Raw genomic sequence first — 18,363 nt, 5'->3', positions numbered from 1 at the left:
CCTGACGCCATTTATCAGACCGCTATTTAATTGCTCACCCCGCATCGTTCGCCTCTTGTCCTCCTACAAGTGCGACAGGTAGCCAACTCTGCCCTGTTCATTCGTGTGGTGAGGGCCAGTCAGGACAGTGCTGAACGGGTCTCCGACGGGAGTCTATTCACCTTCCTGCACTGGCTCAGCTGCGATAGCTCGGTTCGATCATGATGGATTCGACCGCCTCGACAATGGATATGCCGCACCATGAGCGGCCCGCCACACTGCGAAGCCATTCCGCGGCCATTGAAGCCGTGGAGGATATCGTGTATGGATCGGTGAGTCAGCTCTTTTTACCCGACAAGTTTCTCGGCCGCACTTTCTAACAGATGCGTTGATACCAGACGGCCGGCATCGTCGGCAAATACATCGAATACCCCTTCGACACGGTCAAGGTCCGGCTTCAGTCGCAGCCCGACAACCTCCCCCTCCGATACAAGGGCCCCATCGACTGCTTCCGCCAGTCCATCAAGGCAGATGGTGTTCTGGGCCTCTACCGTGGCATCACCGCCCCGCTAGTGGGCGCCGCTGCCGAGACGAGCAGCCTCTTCTTTTTTGAACGCCTCGGTCGCGAGCTCATCTACTCGTCTGGCCTTGTCGCCCGCGACCAGCCCCTCTCTCTACCGGCGCTATACTTCACGGGCGCGTTTTCCGGGTTCTTCGCCTCCTATGTGCTGACGCCGATTGAGCTGGTCAAGTGCAAAATCCAGGCGCCCGCCCGTGCCGACGGCAAGGCTCCGGCCCCACTCAAGCCCGTGGCCGTCATCCGCGACGTATACCGCCACCACGGCATCCGGGGTTTCTGGCACGGCCAGATGGGCACTCTGATTCGGGAATCCGGAGGCAGCGCAGCCTGGTTCGGCGGCAAAGAAACCGTCACCAAGATGTTTCACGTCTTAAACGCCCGGGCAGTGGAGACCCAGGCCGAGAAGGACGCTCTCGCTGCCCGGCCCCTTCCGCTGTGGCAGCAGGCTTTGGCTGGCGCGTTTGCCGGCGTGTCCTACAACTTCCTCTTCTTCCCGGCCGACACAATCAAGTCACGCCTACAGACCATGGCGATTGGAGACTCCGTCAAGGACAGGACGTTCCTGAAAGAGGGCATCGCCATTTGGAAACGGTACGGGGTGGCGGGGCTGTACAGGGGTTGCGGAATCACGTGTCTGCGGTCCGCTCCTAGTTCAGCATTCATATTCATGGTTTTCGATGGCCTGAAGAATTTCCTGCCGATGCAATAGCGGGTTTGGATGACAGGCAGAGGAGGCAATGACCAGGTGAAAAGATAGAGAGGGGGCAGGCAGTCGAGGCGATCTGCCCCATGCATGAACTGGCGTTCGGTTTTTTCATTTATAGTGGTTTCTTTGTGGGTAAAAGGTTAAATATAGGACTGATAGTTACAGGTACAAATGGCTTCAATTTCGTCAGTTTTGGTGGAAATCTCGCCATGTCACAGCCAAGCCGCATTGACCAAAAGTGAGCTGCCAGTCTCCAACAAGCTTCTCCTTGATGTCTCAGAACCTTTCATCTGCACTGTTAGGAACATTTGATGAGGTTTTGGAATATCGCATCTCCAGCAGCCTTATATGCTACAGTCTACTGTGCCTTTTCCTTCCCCTTCCCCTTCCCCTCGCCCTCAGCGGGCTTGTCGCTGATGTCCCACCCATTGAGGTACCCCGCACCGGCACAGAGGTAGGTTGCGTACCCGAGCCATCCCAGATAGGGAACCAGAAGCATGCCAGAAACGCGGTCCACTTGGCCCCAGGTGTAGGCGAGGTAGCCATTAACACCCAGCAGGGCCACGATGTCAACGAGAGCCTCGACGGGGCGCCTGAGGACGAAGAAGAGAGGGGTCCAGACAAGGTTGAGGGCGAGTTGTACCGTGTAGAGCGTCGCACCCTGGCGGGCTAGGCTGGCTTGTTGGCCGGTCGCGCTGGGACTGAGGCCGGTGCTCACGGCTCGGTACGCTGCGTACCCCATCAGGCTGGACAGATGTTAGACCGGCTGCAGGTGACTTGAGGTGCGGGGGGAATGGGAAGGAGGTGGGGGTAAACAGGGGAAATTACCCATATAGAACCGTCCAGGCCGGGGCGAAGACGAAGGATGGGGGACTGTAAGGGGGATTTTTGATTCGGCTGTATGTCTGCTTTTGGTCGGACCCTCCTAGAGTATCATGATGGATTAACGCCAGTCACTCCAAGGTATGCGAAACGAAGGATCAAGAGTGCCGCTGGCGAACGCTTGGAAGGACACTGAGTGCTTACGGTTTGACAAGTAGCCCACTGTCATGCCCAAGGAAATTGGCAGCAAGATGGAGGACGCAGGATGGTCGAAGACCTGACGGGGCAATGTAAGCGCAGGGATGAAGGCAGTCATTTTGGAAACCGGGCACTTGGATCTAGCCCGTGAAGCAATATTATGATCGTCGGTAGTAAATATAGATTTGACTTGGAGCCACGGAGACTGAACTTTTCCAATGGGCCAGGTGTATGGCTAGGCGAGGTTATGAATTCTGGACAGACATGTCCGTTGACCTGCAACCTAGATGTTGATATCGACGTCATGATGTCATGACGTTATGGATGGGAGTGGAGTGTAAGCTTTATGAGGTTAAGGTTGACCGGTTTTCCCAACAACCAAAAGCGCCGTTGGTCTAGTGGTTATGATAACTGCCTTCCATTCGGGCAGATTAGCAGTTGAGACGCGTTCGATTCGCGTACGGCGCATCAACCACTTCTTTTTTGCTATTTTTACATCTTTTTCTTTTACATTCCAGAACACCCTACATAGGTAATCACAATATATCCTTCTTATAAAAACAATGACCATGGAATTCCGGTACCAAGCCCTGTGACAAAAAATTACCTACGAAGTAATGGTCCTCCTGTGCAAGTACTGGTGGTATTTTAGGCACAAAGTACATGTACCTCGTACAATCCTCGGAAACCGGAAACCATGACCGTTTCTCCTGGTGTTATGCAATTAGCGGAATACCACAACGCTAATCCCAATACGCCACTAGTCGGCCCGGCCTTGTCCTCCCTCCACTCTCGCTCGGCCCATCTCTGTCAGCTCCAACTAGCTTTCAACTCGATGCATCTTCTCTTCTGCTCTCGTGTTGGTCAGAGCCTTGCTCCATCCGTCATCCGCAGTAATCATCACTGCCTTACTTTATTGTCGAGGTGCATCATCCTCGCAACCTGAGATACTTGTTCGTATTACCCTTTCGACCTTATTCCATATATTTCTTCTTTTCCGCCGCGTTCCTGTCATGCCGAGCCTTCTCACCGAGTTCCGGTAACGCGTGTCACCTTCCATCCACCTTCATTCTGATTGACCTGTGTTGGCGCTCGAACGGCCTCTATACCTTCTTCTCCTTGTTCTATCAACTTAATTCGAAGCTCTAGACCTCTTCTTCTTCTTATACGCTTTTTTCTCCCATACGCTTACCATTCTTATTGCCATTGCTGCGCTTCTCTCTCAACCGTTTTTTCTCTACCCCAACAGCCCTTCAGAATGTTTCTCTCTAACCGCAAACATGGCGCCAAGCAACAGGCCATTCATTCGACTTTCCCGTCACCACGCAAACGATAGACGCGACGACAAGCAAGCCATTATCGGTTCTCACCTGTTTTACAAGTAACCGTCTGCCTCTCCAGGCAGGTGAACGTTCATTGGACGAATAGAGACAAGGCATCGCTATGGACTCGTACTCGTCTTTCAGAGACACGGCGCGCTCGCCGGCTGATAGAGAGAGGACTGACGCGTTCTACCGAGGCCGCTCCCCTGGTACGAAATCCGCTTATACGTCTTTTATTTCTCACCCATACCTATCACAACCCCTTCATTCGCGTTTTGGCAGAACTACTTGTCCTAGCTGGCATCGCGGCCTATACCATTCAAAAAGGCCTACCCATTCGCTTACAATAGCCTCCACAGGTCACGATCGTTCCCACCGCGACCGAAGACGTTCCCGCTCACCCACTGCAACTGATCGCTATGAGCCTAGAGCCCGTACCCGCGATGACTACAGCGGCGGCAGGGATAGAGATGACCGTCGAGACCGCCGGATCGGTTCTCCCCCAGCCAACATCGACCGCTATGTCCCAGGGCAGGACACGGCTCCACCAGCGTTTACGGTCAATCCTCTGATGGATCCAGTCAAGCTTCCATATCAAGTCGGGTTTTCGTACTTTGGCGAGTGGTGGCGCATGAATGAGAAGATCCGAGAAGAAAAGGAGCGCCAGCGTACGGGTCGAAGGCGAGAACCCGAGAAGACACGGGGTCCTCGAGAGATACAAGAAGAACGCGAGCAGGAAAAGGCCAAGATCCAAGCCGCCTACGATTCCTATAAGGAGGAACTTCAGGGCAAGATGGCGCGTAACTTTGTTGCCGAGCACAAGAAAGAGCAGTGGTTCCGCGAAAAATATATCCCCGAGGTTCGAGACGCGTTCAAGGCGCGGCTCAACGAGTTCCGGCGTGGTGGCTATAGTCAATGGGAGCAAGACCTTGAATCGGGTACATTTGATGACTTCTCCCTGGAAGGTCTACCGAAGAGTGACAGCAACGGACAAGGGGGTCTCGTGGAGAAGGAGGAAGGCGAGGCACTTGCTGCCAACGAGATTCTAGGAGTTGGGGACCTCGTGCCAGCGCAAGGGGCCGACATTCGGGACGAAAGCCTCTACCAACCGACTCTGCTATTCAAGACTATCGCTCCTCACGTTAGCCGGCATAATTTGGAGGCGTTCTGCAAAGAGCACCTTGGAGAGGAGGAAGGGGGATTCAAGTGGCTTTCCCTGTCGGACCCGAACCCCAGCAAGCGATATCACCGTATCGGTTGGGTTATGCTTCATTCGTCGTCTGAGTCTGCAGCGCCGGCATCGGATGGTGCGGAGGTGAAGATGGAAGACGGGGAGCAGCCATCCAAATCGCCGGCTCCCGCTTCGACTGCAGAGAAAGCTCTCGAGCTGATCAATGGCAAGACTGTGAAGGACGAATTGCGTGGAGATTTCACTTGCCATGTCGGGGTTCACAATCCGCCACACTCGCCACGGAAGAAGGCACTTTGGGATCTCTTCTCGGCGCCGGAGCGGATTGAAAAGGACTTGTCTCTGGTTCAGCGGCTCGTGACCAAGTTTGAAGAGGATTTCGGGTCTGACTATAACGCGATTCTGAAAATCGAGGAGCGAGTTGATGATCTGAGGATTGCTGGTCGCCTGCAACCTGCGGTTTCTCTTCCGACCAAGAAGAAGGCCAAGAAGGAGCGTCGCGTCGATGTCGACGAAGGCATGCACGATGTTGAGGGCATGGAGCTGATGGAGGAAGAAGAAGAGGAAGAGGAAGGAGCGGTGGACGAAGACGAGGTTGATGACGAAGACCTTTTGGTGAAGAAGAAGCAGTTGGATCTCATGGTTGAGTACCTGCGTCGCGTCTTCCATTTCTGTTTCTACTGCGTTTTTGAGTGCGACTCGGTCCACGAGCTCACACGCAAATGCCCCGGTGGGCATCTCCGGCGACCGCGGAGCACGCTGAGCACGGCGGCCAAGGAGGTTGCCAAGGCCAGCGCTCTTGGGGAGGGCTTCCCTGACAAGAAGCGCGCCGAACCCGACGAAGAGGGAGAGGTGGCGGAAGGGGGAGAGAGAAAGTTTCGCGGCGCGGGCGGCAAGGCGGAGCAACAGCTGCTGCGTGCATACAACTGGGTCAGGACGTTTGAAGATAAGATTATGCAGATCCTCGAACCCGAGACGGTGGACATCCGCAAGCTTGGGGGCAAGCCGGTGGGCGAGGCAATCAACGACGAACTGGCCAAGTACGTGAAGCAAGAGGATGAGCACAAGTTCAGGTGCAAGGTGCCGGAGTGCACGAAACTCTTTAAAGAAGAACATTTCTGGCGAAAGCATGTTGAGAAACGTCACACTGAATGGCTCGACGGCGTCAAGCAAGAGGTATGTTTTTTTTTTTCTCTTTCCCAACGCATGTGACGCGACGAGCAAATGGAGAAACTAATGGATTGTCGGGGCTGCAGTTTGAGCTCATCAACGCCTATGTCATGGACCCTTCTCATATTGCACCGTCGCGGACCGATGCGAACTCCAACGGCCATTTCCCTCAACCCAGCGGGCAAACGGCGGCGGGAACGCCTCGTGGGTTCAACCTCAACACGTTCAACATGAACGGCATGATGCCGATCCCCGGGTTCCCGATGCCACCAGGGGGTTTCCCACCGTTTATGCCGGGTAGCAACGGAATGCCGGGGGTGGGGTGGGCCGGCGGCGCGGGTGACCATCGAGACGGGCCGGGCCCCATTCGACGCGGCGGCATGGGCGGACGCGGCAACTACCGCACAGGCCCGTACGACAGACGGATGAATCAAAGATGGGACGGGGGCCGGGGGCGAAGCGGTGCCGGCAGATGGGACGGCGGAGCGGGAGGTGCGACGGTGGGCCCGCGCGAGGCGACAATGGGCCGGAGCCTCAAGAGCTACGAGGACTTGGACCATGTTGCGGGAGGTGGCGGTGGTGAGCTGAATTACTAGGAAAAGACTGACAAGCAGCAGAGGTTGGAGGAGGTGATGTGAGTGTACGGATGTTTTGCTGGGGGTTTCGTTTTATTTCCCATTAGTGTATGGTCTCTGTACAATCATTTCTATCTTATAATCTTAGGTATCCGGGAAAGATTGCGTCTGGTACAAACACGCTTCGTATATTTGATTATCCTCGTCTGTTTCTTTCTCTTGTTTTCTCTTGATTTTGTTGGGTATATCGCGTGGACTTTGCTCGGGGTTCCACGATGCCCCGGGATTACTTGTATACGGAGTACAGAGTATCACACTATCCATCCCTTTGTGATATGACATGTTTATATGCTTCATGCTGTATACGTTGTGAGTAGCGTTTTGTCTGTAGAGGCATCCAATATATACAGTACAGACTGGAATAGTAATACCAGAGTTTGCGTAATCACTCCATAGCATGCATGTATCCCTAGGTAGTGAGTGGTACAGTAGACATAGCAAGATGCCTCAACAGGAAAGCGGTAACACATGCAGGCAACTACGATACTGCACGTACCTACGTTGTAATTAACGTCTAGGGAGGGGCTTGTACTCCAGGCAACCATCAATCGTCCCAATCACCCACTACGAAGTACCAATCCAGGAAGAACAACACCCCACACAAGATCACTAATATCCATCCACATGCTAATCCTCCATGTACTACCCTGGGGCAGGTACTAGCCCGAGAGCCGTTAGACTTCATCCCTCACCACGGGCTACTTATCCATTCAGTCACTCATGATTGGAGCTTGGCATATGCACGCCTCGTACTTCGCATTTATTCACAGAACCGAGTAAATTACGGCCTCTTCCATCGAGTCCCTGTCCATGCCGTTCGAACGTGTTCAACTCCCCTGATGGGGTCAAATCGGGCCGCTTTCTTACTACGTATATTTCGTTCCTTCGCATTGGACGGATTGATCATCAATTGCTTCTCTGTGTCGACTCGTCGTAAATTCGTAAACATCACAAGGCAACCGGACAGCTCGCCTCCCGTTACTGCCATGAAGCTCCACCCTCGCCTCCTGCTGGGACGTACATATTAGACCGTCGGCATCTGGTAGACGATAATACACCTCTCCCAATCTTCCTGGTCCATCCGTCCAAGTTCGTCCGACTCTACTCTCACCTCTCAGTCTCAGCGCGTACCTGCTTCCCCTCCTCTCGTGCTCTCGGCTGTACTATGGACGCGATTAGTCCTGCATTGGCCTCAATTCGCAGGATTTGACACATACCACGATCAATCTTGACCAAGCGAACACCAGCGATCCAGCATGCCTGACACCGACGACAAAGCGCCGCCTCCTCCGGCCGACCCCATCTCTGAAAAGGGGACCAAGAACGAATCGGAGGAGACTGCTTCTCACACCAATCTACGGCCTGAGCGTGAACCGGCCTTCAAGGACTACCTCCGCATCTTCTCCTATGGCAACAGATGGGATTTGCTCATGGGCATCCTCGCCTGCCTGGCCGCCATCGGCTCCGGCACCACCCTGCCCCTGATGAACGTCATCTTCGGCCAGCTCGTCGGCCAGTTCACCGGCTACTTCATGGAACCCTCGACCCTCTCCCGCTCCGACTTTGAGAGCCTCCTCGACAGGCAGGCGCTCTACATCATGGCCCTGTTCCTCGGCCGCTTCGGCCTCACCATCGTGAACAAGTTCTGCTTCCGCATGATCGGCATCCGCCTGTCGTCCGCCATCCGTCTGCACTACCTCCAGCGCCTCCTCGGCCAGTCCATCCACGTCCTCGACTCGATGCCCCCCGGCAGCGCCGCCTCCACCATCACCTCCACCGCCAACACCCTGCAGCTGGGCATCTCCGAGAAGCTGGGCACGTTCCTGGAGTACAACGGCACCATCTGGACGGCCATCATCGTGGCCTTTACCTGGAGCTGGGACCTGACCCTCGTCACCGCCTCTGTTATCCTCTTCATCCTCCTCGTCCTGTCGGTCTTACTCCCCTTCATCATCAAATTCCATACCGAGACCACCAAGGCGGATGCCAAGGCCACCGCTGTCGCCAGCGAGGCGTTTAGTAGCATCCGCATGCTTGCCGCCTGTGGTGCCGAGGATCGCGTCGCCGCCCGCTTCAACCGATGGGTCGTTGAATCTCGCAGGAAGGGTCAGATGAGTGCTCCTCTATTCGCCTTACAGATGGGTCTCATCGTACGTCCCTTCTTTTTCCTTCTATTTCTATCTTCACCTGCTGCAGTTACTCACTGGCCGACTAACACACATTGGAAATAGTTCTTCGGTCTTTTTGGCGCCTTTGGTCTCGCCTTCTGGTACGGCATTCGCCGGTTTTCAGAAGGAGCATTCACCAACCCCGGCGTCATCATTGTCGTTCTCATGTCCGTCATGATGACCGTCATCTCTCTCGAGCGCATCTCTACGCCCCTGATTGCCGTCAGCAAGGCCATGGTTGCCGCCTGCGAGTTCTTCACCGTCATCGACGCACCTCGGCCCGAAACCGGGTCCTTCAAAGAGCCCGACGTCTCTGCTACCCAAGACATCGTCTTCACCGACGTCACCTTTGCTTACCCCAGCCGGCCCCACGTCAAGGTCTTGGACGGCCTGAACTTGACTATCGAAGCCGGCAAGAACACCGCCATCGTCGGGCCCTCGGGTTCGGGTAAGAGCACCGTCGTCGGTCTTATCCAGAGATGGTACAATCTCCAGGAACAGCACGCCATCGCCAAGGCCGTCGTGAAGGACAAGAAGAAGAAAGAGGCCCAGGAGAAGAACAAGAAAGGGGGTGTCGCCGATGACGATGAGCCACGACCCGAGCCTGAAGACACAGGTCCTGCCGTCGAGCTGAAGGGCTCCATCACAACGTGTGGCCATTCCCTCGACGAGATGGATCTGAAATGGTGGCGGTCCCAGATTGGCCTGGTCCAGCAGGAGCCGTTCCTCTTTAACGATACCATTTTCAACAACGTCGCCTATGGTCTCATCGGTTCGCCCTGGGAGAACGAGCCCGAGGAGAAGAAGAGGGAGCTGGTGAAGGAGGCTTGTCAAGAATCGTTTGCTGATGAATTCATTGATCGTCTTCCCGATGTAAGTTTCTGAGGGTTGAGTGCACTTTGTTTTTACTGATCAATATGTTTCCCCCTCGTCCATTCAGCCCCGGTCTTGACAACTGACACCTCTTCCAGGGATACGATACCAGAGTAGGCGATAGTGGCGCCAAGCTCTCCGGTGGCCAGCGTCAGCGCATTGCCATCGCCCGGAGCATCGTGAGGAAGCCGAAGATTGTCATTCTCGACGAGGCCACCAGTGCCATCGACGTCCGTGGCGAGAAGATCGTGCAAGCCGCCCTCGACAGAGTGGCCCAGAACCGGACCACTATCACCATCGCCCACCGCCTCTCAACCATCAAGAAGGCCGACCGCATCGTCGTGCTGAAGAAGGGCAAGGTCATGGAACAGGGTACCCACGAAACCCTACTGCAGGACGAAGCTGGCCTCTACTACGGGCTGGTCTATGCGCAGAAGCTGTCCCTGGGCGAGGCTACTGAAGCAGACACGGACGAGAAGGAGAGCGACCCAGAGGCCGTGCTCAAGCGCGAGAAGAGCGCGGCGCAGTCGGTGCCCGACGGAGCTGAGGTGAAGGGCGACGACGACAAGAGACGGAATTTCCTTAGCAGCTTCGGCAGACTGCTCCGTGAGCGGAGGAGCAAGTGGCCTTTCTACATAGCCACCACGTTCGCCTCCATGTGTGCTGCCGCAGGAACGCCGCTTCAGGCCTGGCTATTCGCCCAGGTTCTCAACGTCTTTTACCTACAGGGAAGCGAACTCAGGAGAGAGGGCGACTTCTGGTCGCTCATGTGGATGGTCTTGGCCATCGGTGTTGGGCTATCCTACTTTTCCAACACCTTCATCGCCACTCATCTACAGTTCTACATCAGCTCCATCTACAAGCAACAGTACTTCTCCGCCATGCTGTTCCAAAAGACATCCTTCTTCGACCACGAGGAAAATTCCCACGGCACGTTGACCTCACGCATATCCAGCGACGCGAAACAGCTCGAGGAACTCTTGGGCATCAACATGGCCTTCTTGCTTATCGGCATCTTCAACCTCATCGGCTCCCTGGCCATCGCCTACGCCTTTGGCTGGAAACTGGCCCTGGTCGCCATGTGCGTCACGATGCCGTTGGGAATCTTCTCGGCCTACTGGAGGATGAAGTACGAGATCCAATTCGACCAGATGAACGCCGCCGTCTTTGCCGAGAGTTCCAAGTTTGCCGCCGAGGCCATCGGGGCGTTCCGGACCGTCTCGGCCCTGACCATGGAGGACGTCATCAACTCGCGATACGACACGCTCTTGGAGAACCTCGTCGGCACGGCGAACAAGAAGGCGAGGTGGGCTTCGGTCGTGATCGCTTTCGCCGAGAGCGTCAGCCTCGGCTGCCAGGGCCTCATCTTCTGGTACGGCGGGCGGCTGCTGGCCAGCCGGGAATACCAGGCCGAGAATTTCTTCGTCTGCTTCATGGCCGTGATTCAGGGCGCCGAGGCCACGGGCCAGTCGCTGAGCTTCGGACCCAACGCGGTGCAGGCGTCGGCGGCCGCCAACCGCATCATCGACATGCGCGACTCGAAGAACAAGGACCACGTCGACAGGAACGAGCAGATCCCCGACACCGACGGCGGCGTTAAGATTGAGCTGCGCGACGCCCACTTCAAGTACCCGACGCGCGACGTGCCCGTGTTCAGGGGCCTCAACCTGACCATCGAGAAGGGCCAGTTCGCGGCGCTGGTGGGGCCGTCGGGCTGCGGCAAGACGAGCATCATCTCGCTGCTGGAGCGCTTCTACGATCTCCAGCAGGGCGCCATCCTCTGCAACGACAAGGACATTTACGACCTCAACGTGTACGAGTACCGCAAGAACCTGTCCCTGGTGGCGCAGGAGCCCAACATGTTCCAGGGCACGGTCCGCGAGAACGTGCTCCTGGGCGTCGACCCGGACTCGGTGACCGAAGACCAGCTCGTCCAGGCCTGCCGCGACGCCTCCATCCACGACTTTATCGCCTCCTTGCCCGACGGCTACAACACCGACATTGGGTCCCGCGGCGTCTCCCTCTCCGGCGGCCAGAAGCAGCGCATCGCCATTGCCCGCGCCCTCATCCGGAACCCGCGCATCCTGCTCCTCGACGAGGCCACCAGCTCCCTCGACTCCGAGTCGGAGAAGCTCGTCCAGGCCGCCTTTGAGCGCGCCGGTAAGGGCCGCACCATGGTCGTGGTGGCTCATCGTCTCGCCACCGTCCAGAATGCCGACGTTATCTTTGTCCTGGGCGAGGGCAAGGTCCTCGAGAAGGGGAACCATGCGGAGTTGCTTAAGAAGAGGGGTGTATATTGGCATATGGTGAGTTTCCTTTGCGTTTTTCTTGGACTTATGTTGCCCCTTTTATCCATGTGTCCTGCTAACACGCCGACCCCTGAATACAGTGCCAGAGCCAAGCGCTGGACAAGTAACTTTCATATTCTTCAGCATCGAGTGCCTTCTATGTTTCTTACCTTACAGGCTGGTTCGGGTCGATTCAGCACCTCCCCCGCTCACTATTCTTGCTAGAGCCCGTTTATACCCTTTTGTACAACTTTATACCTCTTTTCGTTCGTTGCTGCGGAACAAAGTGGTTCGCAGTTATTTTTCTCTTGTAATTTAGTAACCTGACGCCTAGAGGCTGCAAAGGACATATATAAGCAGACACCATGTGTTGTATATGCGTGGAAGACACTGCTACACTTGGACTGTTATCATAGAGATCCACTCCAATATACAAAGTATAACCATTCTAAGCCATTCGTCTACTCATTACGAGCGGGTGGGAATGACAAACTGGAAGTAACTGAAATGAGCCGTATTTCATATTGAATGCCTCTACGTCTATAACTGGTATACTGATGGAAAACCAAGAAACGCTACCTCGTACTCCAAATCCTGTAAGCCGGTTTAGTTCTAGATGCCAAAACTCCGGTCCTGATGCAACTCGAGTCGATAGGTGTATGCATATGACTCCTGACTCCTTAACCTCGTCATATCCCGTTCCGCGTGTAAAGTATCGCTAGCTATAGCCAGAGCAAAGAAAAAACTATGCAGGCAAAGAAGAAGGCAAATAAAAAAGTCCAAGAAAATCAAATACGTTCCTTAGAAAGACCCCAGAATGCGTCCAGCTGAGCCGTAATGTCTCGGACATGGGTCATGACAAAGTCGTGATTCCCGCCCAAGACGCTCCATCGTACTTTGTCGGCACCACCAAGCAACGGGCACCCTTCCCGGCCGTAGGCCTCACAGTCAATAATCTCGTCATGGCGGGCCAGAAGAACGGCGATGCGGTCGGGGGACAGAAGGCGTCCGAGGGCGGCCCAAGTGGGGTGTTGGTCCGTCAAGGGCGCGTGGCGTATGCAGCTCATAAAGGCCGGGACGAAGCCGGCGTGGTGGGTGACCATCCAGCGGACGTACTCGTCGACGCGACGCTCTAGGGGCAGGGTCGGGGTACCCGCCGGTCCTTTGGTCTCAGAGGCAACAACATCGGCTACCTTGGCGGTAGGAGAAGAGGAAGAGAGCTCCTCTCGGAGCGTCTGCGCACCGGTCGGTTTCCGCTTGGAGGATGCCGCGATGGGACGCTGGAGACGGCTTTTGGTGGCAAGGGCCAGAAGGCGCTCAGGGACGAGGCCGGAGCGGAAGGTGAAGCGGGCGACGGCACCAAAGTCGGCAGTGCGGATGAGACCCGCGGGTGCCAGGAGCACGACGGAGGCAGGGAGACGGGGAAAGGCAGTGGCGAAAGAGGCGGCGAGGGCACCGCCGAGGGAGTAACCGACGAGGTGGAAGGCGTGGTCGCCGGTCCAGGACAAAGGGGAGGAAGCGAGGGCGAGGAGGATGTTGGTAGTGTAGAGGCGGTCGTCGTGCGGGAGGTCTCCCACACCATCCGAGAAACCCCGACCAAAGAGATCAAAAGTGAGGACACGGCAGCCTTTGTCGGCCAGGGCGCGGGCTAATGGTGCGAGGGTGATGCAGGGTGTCGAGATGCCGTGGATGAGGAGGACCTTCGGGCCGTTGACGTCGCCCCATTCGTATACACGGATGGTGCCGTACTAACAACCAGCTGTTAATTAGATGTTTTTTGACCTACTTGGCGCTGGCAGAGCCGGGAGGGTATGTGTGGGAACGGAGGAAGAAGGACAAATGGGGGTGAAGTACCGGAGTGGTCACATCCCGAGCCCCAGGCAATGCATCTGGATGATAGACCTGAGACTTGATGACATCCTGGGAGACGTTGGGAAACGAGGCTCGTAGTGGACTGGGAATTATTCTCCTCCACTTGGGGTATAGAAGATATCGAGCAATGTAAAAGAGGACCAGTGTGGCGACGGCGGTAGTGGCGACGAGGGCCGTTGTGTCAGATGAGGGCAGTCGTTGTTGTAAGGCGGACAGGTGTGAGACGAGCTCAATGGCGAAGGTGGCAGCGATATTGAAGGGCGAGGTGGGAACGGAGATGGCGGCCGGCGCAGCTCCGGTATCGACATTGACGCCCCGCGAGGTGACCAGCGAGGGGTCAGTCAGCCGAGAAGAATCCGCCATGAGTGTTGTCTGTTTCCAGCTTTCCCGTTGTCCTCTTTCCGGTGCTGCGGATGGATGAAGCAAGTGAGCGGTTAGAGGGTATTGCGAGATCTAAGCTGGGCGAGTAGAACAGGTCAAGTAGAAGCAAAATGTGCGGTAGGTGATGTCAGTGATGTGGGTGAGGTAAGATGGGAGATGGAATTTTCTTTGGTCTATGAGGGAAGAAATATAGAAATCTATTTCAAAGAGAAGTAAATGAAGAGAAGAAAAAGAAGAAAATAACGAAATGAAATAAACCCGGAATGATGTAGATACCTATGTAAGAGCAACAGGGAAAGAGCATTACCGGGAGGATCGGAGGACTGAGGGAGCTCGGCTAATAGGGAAGGGGCTAAATATGTCATTCCTTCCATCTCCATCTTAGGTTTGGTTGACGATGTCATCATCGCAGCAGTGGGTACTTCGTACACCGGTCAGCCGAGTACCTACTCGGTCACTCACTCGGTCACTCGGTCCTACCGAAACGATTCTTGGGTACCACAGCGCCTATAAGCCTCATGTACTACGTTTCAGGACAATGACGGATGAGGCAGCAACGTGATAGAGCCAAAAATACATTGAGTTCCCACACCTGAAAATTAGCTTTCAGGGACGTCGTTGGAAGGATGAACAAAAAATCGGACGGGCAGCCTAAAACGCATGCCGATTGCTCGACCGACACTTCGGTAACCCGGTGTGAACTACAGTAGGTACCAACCTTAACTAAGCCCCACACGTGCCCAATCCGGAAAGTCGTTCCTTGCTCGAGTCCAATCACAGGTAATGCCACAAAGACGTGACCGACCGACATGCCAGCAAGATGCAGCCCGATCATTGACCAGAGAATTAATTATAGTAATAATAAACACAGAACAAAGGGAAAAATGACGAAAGAAAATGTGTGAAAAAGGCTATAAAAAAGGCACCATATGACAATAAAAACATTGGTTAATGATGTAAACGAAATGGGTTTAAAAAAAAGTAGAAAATGAAGAAAAAAAGTGAGAAAGAACGCCAGTAAAGGCAGATTATATAAGCAGTAAATGTATGCCTCGAAACGAATACAAGGTGAGCGAAGAGGCCAGTCCCACGTGGTTTCCTATCACGCTCTCCCCCAACTCCAAACATCCCACACAATTCTCCTCGCGATCCTTCTCCTTCTCCCCTCACCCCAACCCCACGGCCCAGGCGGCATCGCCCAGTTGTTTCAGCAGTTGACACATGTTCTCCACGATGGGCGGCAGAACCACCTCACCATCCCCGAAATTGGCCCGCAAGACCTGTTGCGCCACATCCATACACCCCTTCGGGTCTCCCAACTCCGCCTGTGCCGTTGCCGTGCCCGCATCAGGTCCCTGTATCACCGGCCTGCCCTGTCCGAAGCCGATGTAGTGGTTCACCGCCCCGGACACCATGCCGTCCAAGTGGACCGGTCCGTCCCGCCCCTGCTGACCCGCCGCAGCCGCCCCCATCATCGTCATCGTCGCCGCCCGCCCAGGCGGCCCGCCCGACGCCCTGGTCACCACGCCGAACGTCCAGAACGCGAGCGCCGCGTGGTGCACCGCCACCGCGTAAAAATCCTTCAGGTGGCCCGACGGGAACAGCTTCGCGTACCGCAACACCTGCCCCGCGTGCCAGAGCGCCTGCCGCCCCGCCACGCTGTGCGCCCATGCCCGCAGGTTCCCCAGCACCCGTCGCGCCTGCTGCTCCCCCTCCTTCCCCGAGAACAGCTGCAGGTCGTCCAGCGAGAGGTGGAGGTTCATGAGAACCAGGTGCAGCATGAGCCTCTCCTGCGGCAGGATCTCCTCCCAGTCTGACGTGAGTGCTTGGAAATCCTCCAACTGTCTGCATAGGTCGGCATGCCGGCTCCGAAGGAGCTGGTTTCCGGCCCCGCCGCTGTCGTGGAGCCATAGACGGGTCCGAAGCACCGAGCAGAGTCGTTGGTATTCCATAATAAGGGACCAAAAGCCGTGGAGGTAGATCGACACGGCGGACTGGACGTCGACCCGGTGTCGGTTGGTGGCCAGTAACTGAATGTCGCGAAAGAGGTCGCCGACGCACGGTGGCCGCTTGCTTTCGCCGCCATTTCGCTCCAGGGTTTCTTTCTTCCACTCGTCCGCCGTCTCCGCGAACCAGAGCTCTTTCGATTCGGGCAAGGGCAATGTCAGTTCCGCATAGGACATGCCTGGGTTGGCGAGGGTGCATATCGAGCTTTGAGCATCTCTGATGTAGCAATGAAAGGCGAGTCTGTGGAGATGTGAGAACGTGGTTTTAAGAGAGGAAAAAAAAAAAGAAAAAGGGAAATAAATAAATAGATGAAATAGATTGGACGAACCTCTTCCATGATTCGCGCTCGCACCAGGCTCTCCATTTCCGATCGAGCACCGCCCCTTCGTCCGACGGACTGAGTTCAATCAGAGGGTATCCAGATCGCTGGTACTTGTTCCGGTATCGCATCATCTACGTCTTGCATATAAGTCAAAGTGCGGAAACACACCAAGAAAGGCCGAAAGGGGAATGGGCGCTTCTCTCACCGTGACAGGAATTGCAAGATGACACTCGGCGATTTCCATCTTCCTTCGGTTACCAGACCACAGAGCAACATCCTGCGTCAGTACCATCGCCTGAACGAGCCCCAGTGCTTGGATGGCCGTGTTGGCCTTTTCGAAATTCTCCGCGATGGTCATGCGCACCGCCTCCTGCACAGCGAACCCCCACTTCCGCAGCGTCGGCACCGGCGTCAGGATAGCCCCCGAAGCCGCCGCCATGGCCAGCCAGTCGGGCCACTGCGTGTTCATGGTAAACGTGGCCTGGTGGATCCACTGGGACGTCTGGCAAAAGTGCGACGCCAGGAAGATGTGGATGAGGCTGTTCATTACGTCGACCGACGGGAACGCCGATGCCACGCGACCCATCACGTCGTTCGATCGGCACGACTTCAACATGATAGCCAGAACCCCGTCCCTGCCGGACTGATCCAGCTTGTCGTCCACCGTCTTGCGCAGCTTCTTCCGGCTCTCGCACACCGCCCCCGCCGCGTCGCCTGCCGATACCGGCAGGTTGCTCTGCTCCTCGTAGCTCGACTCCACCCCGGAGGGGTGCCACCGCCACGGCGAGTCGGTCCAGAGCTTGACCAGGTTCTGCCGCATCTGCGAGAGGTCGACCGAGTCGTCCGCCTTTGGGGTGAAACTCGGAGACACAGCCGCGTCTCCGAGGAAATCGGCGTTCCAGTAATCCAAGAGGCTAAAGTCCCCTTTGTTCAGGTCAAGGTTGACACGACCCCCGACATCCAAGACGGCGAGGCCTTGTGCTTCGTGAATCTTTGAAGCGGCGGCGTCATGATCGTAGATGACGCTCTGAAGAAAATCTGAAAACGATACCCCCGACATGTCGACCCCTTGGTCATCGGCACCACCCCAGTGGCCTTGCGGGGTAGACTCGGGAACTTCATGCCCCAGCACCACCGGTTCATGGCGCGGACTAGGAATCTGGGGGGTCTGTTCCGACGGCGGTTGTGTCGATGCAAACTGGGCATCATACGCCCTGGATGCGGAAAGAGTGGCCTGACTGTACTGCTGTGCCGCAATGTATGACCCAGAGGATGTCGGGTCGTGGGGACTGCTCTTCAGAGAAGGACTGCCCATCGATGCCGGGGTAGAATAGGTACTCGCGCTAGCACTCGCACTCGCACTCGCACTGGCACTCACAGAAAGGCCGAAGTGCATAGCAGCGGCGGAGCCCGCTTCAGGCGACGAATACTGGCACTCGAGCTTGCGTATCCGACAGCGGGAACACGGCTTCTGCTCCTCGCACTTGACCCGGGCCGCGGCACAGGCTCGACACGCCTGGGAGACACGGGCCGAAGCCGCGGACGAGCCGATGCGGCGTCGTTTCTTGGTCGGATCATTGTCGTTTTCGTGATTGGTCACGTGGCGCTTCAGAAGATCCTGACGGGCGAAGGCTTTGGTGCAGATGTGGCAGACGAAGCGCTTGCCGAGGGTGTGCGTCTGGACGTGTCGAGCCAGGTGCTCTGGCCGAGAGTACCGCTTCTGGCACTGGGCGCACTGATATAGCCTCGCTACCGCGTTATGGCTGGGAGCGTTGTTGAGAGGAGGAACATCTGCCGTTGGGCTTGACTCGGCCGGCCTCACGGTAGCTTCTCCACCGCCAAAGGCACCGG

The 18,363-nt window shown here is 56.0% G+C and overlaps 5 protein-coding genes and 1 non-coding gene across 6 annotated transcripts; 4 read left to right on the top strand and 2 right to left on the bottom strand.

Annotated features, from left to right (window-relative positions):
- Positions 1-203: 203 nt before the first annotated feature.
- On the top strand, positions 204-1,268 carry ACRALDRAFT_2100123 (uncharacterized protein; the record flags this gene model as incomplete). Its single annotated transcript, XM_071022995.1, has 2 exons — positions 204-311; positions 378-1,268. 2 exons carry the CDS (start codon positions 204-206, stop codon positions 1,266-1,268), a joined length of 999 nt encoding a protein of 332 aa, XP_070876649.1.
- Positions 1,269-1,623: 355 nt separating this feature from the next.
- ACRALDRAFT_2099125 (uncharacterized protein) lies at positions 1,624-2,403 on the bottom strand (the record flags this gene model as incomplete). The annotated part of the gene is made up of 3 exons (XM_071022927.1): positions 1,624-2,011; positions 2,094-2,187; positions 2,292-2,403. The coding sequence occupies 3 exons, from the start codon at positions 2,401-2,403 to the stop codon at positions 1,624-1,626; spliced, it is 594 nt and encodes a 197-aa protein (XP_070876648.1).
- A 266-nt stretch (positions 2,404-2,669) lies between these two features.
- On the top strand, positions 2,670-2,753 carry ACRALDRAFT_t109. The gene has a single exon. It is a non-coding gene; the product is annotated as a tRNA-Gly (tRNA).
- A 1,230-nt stretch (positions 2,754-3,983) lies between these two features.
- Positions 3,984-6,562, top strand: ACRALDRAFT_2071668 (uncharacterized protein; the record flags this gene model as incomplete). Its single annotated transcript, XM_071022187.1, has 2 exons — positions 3,984-5,972; positions 6,053-6,562. Coding segments are annotated over 2 exons (2,499 nt in total), but the record flags the coding sequence as incomplete, so codon positions are not given.
- A 921-nt stretch (positions 6,563-7,483) lies between these two features.
- ACRALDRAFT_1047647 (uncharacterized protein) lies at positions 7,484-12,380 on the top strand. The gene is made up of 4 exons (XM_071015512.1): positions 7,484-8,751; positions 8,833-9,642; positions 9,741-11,948; positions 12,032-12,380. Exons 1-4 carry the CDS (start codon positions 7,858-7,860, stop codon positions 12,056-12,058), a joined length of 3,939 nt encoding a protein of 1,312 aa, XP_070876646.1. The 5' UTR covers positions 7,484-7,857; the 3' UTR covers positions 12,059-12,380.
- A 362-nt stretch (positions 12,381-12,742) lies between these two features.
- Positions 12,743-18,256, bottom strand: ACRALDRAFT_1007553 (uncharacterized protein; the record flags this gene model as incomplete). Its single annotated transcript, XM_071014708.1, has 5 exons — positions 12,743-13,678; positions 13,785-14,030; positions 15,365-16,430; positions 16,519-16,643; positions 16,718-18,256. Coding segments are annotated over 5 exons (3,912 nt in total), but the record flags the coding sequence as incomplete, so codon positions are not given.
- Positions 18,257-18,363: the final 107 nt, after the last annotated feature.

The sequence above is a fragment of the Sodiomyces alcalophilus genome, assembly GCF_042370955.1.
Source record: "Sodiomyces alcalophilus JCM 7366 unplaced genomic scaffold ACRALscaffold_2, whole genome shotgun sequence".
Taxonomy (NCBI): domain Eukaryota; kingdom Fungi; phylum Ascomycota; class Sordariomycetes; order Glomerellales; family Plectosphaerellaceae; genus Sodiomyces; species Sodiomyces alcalophilus.
This window is presented reverse-complemented; position numbering and strand designations above follow the sequence as displayed.

Bases quoted from the DNA above. Each gene is read 5' to 3' on its own strand.
- ACRALDRAFT_1047647 (XM_071015512.1), top strand. From the start codon at position 7,858: ATGCCTGACACCGACGACAAAGCGCCGCCTCCTCCGGCCGACCCCATC. The intron at 9,643-9,740 runs GTAAGTTTCTGA...CACCTCTTCCAG, and splicing joins TCATTGATCGTCTTCCCGAT to GGATACGATACCAGAGTAGG. The intron at 11,949-12,031 runs GTGAGTTTCCTT...CCCTGAATACAG, and splicing joins GGGGTGTATATTGGCATATG to TGCCAGAGCCAAGCGCTGGA.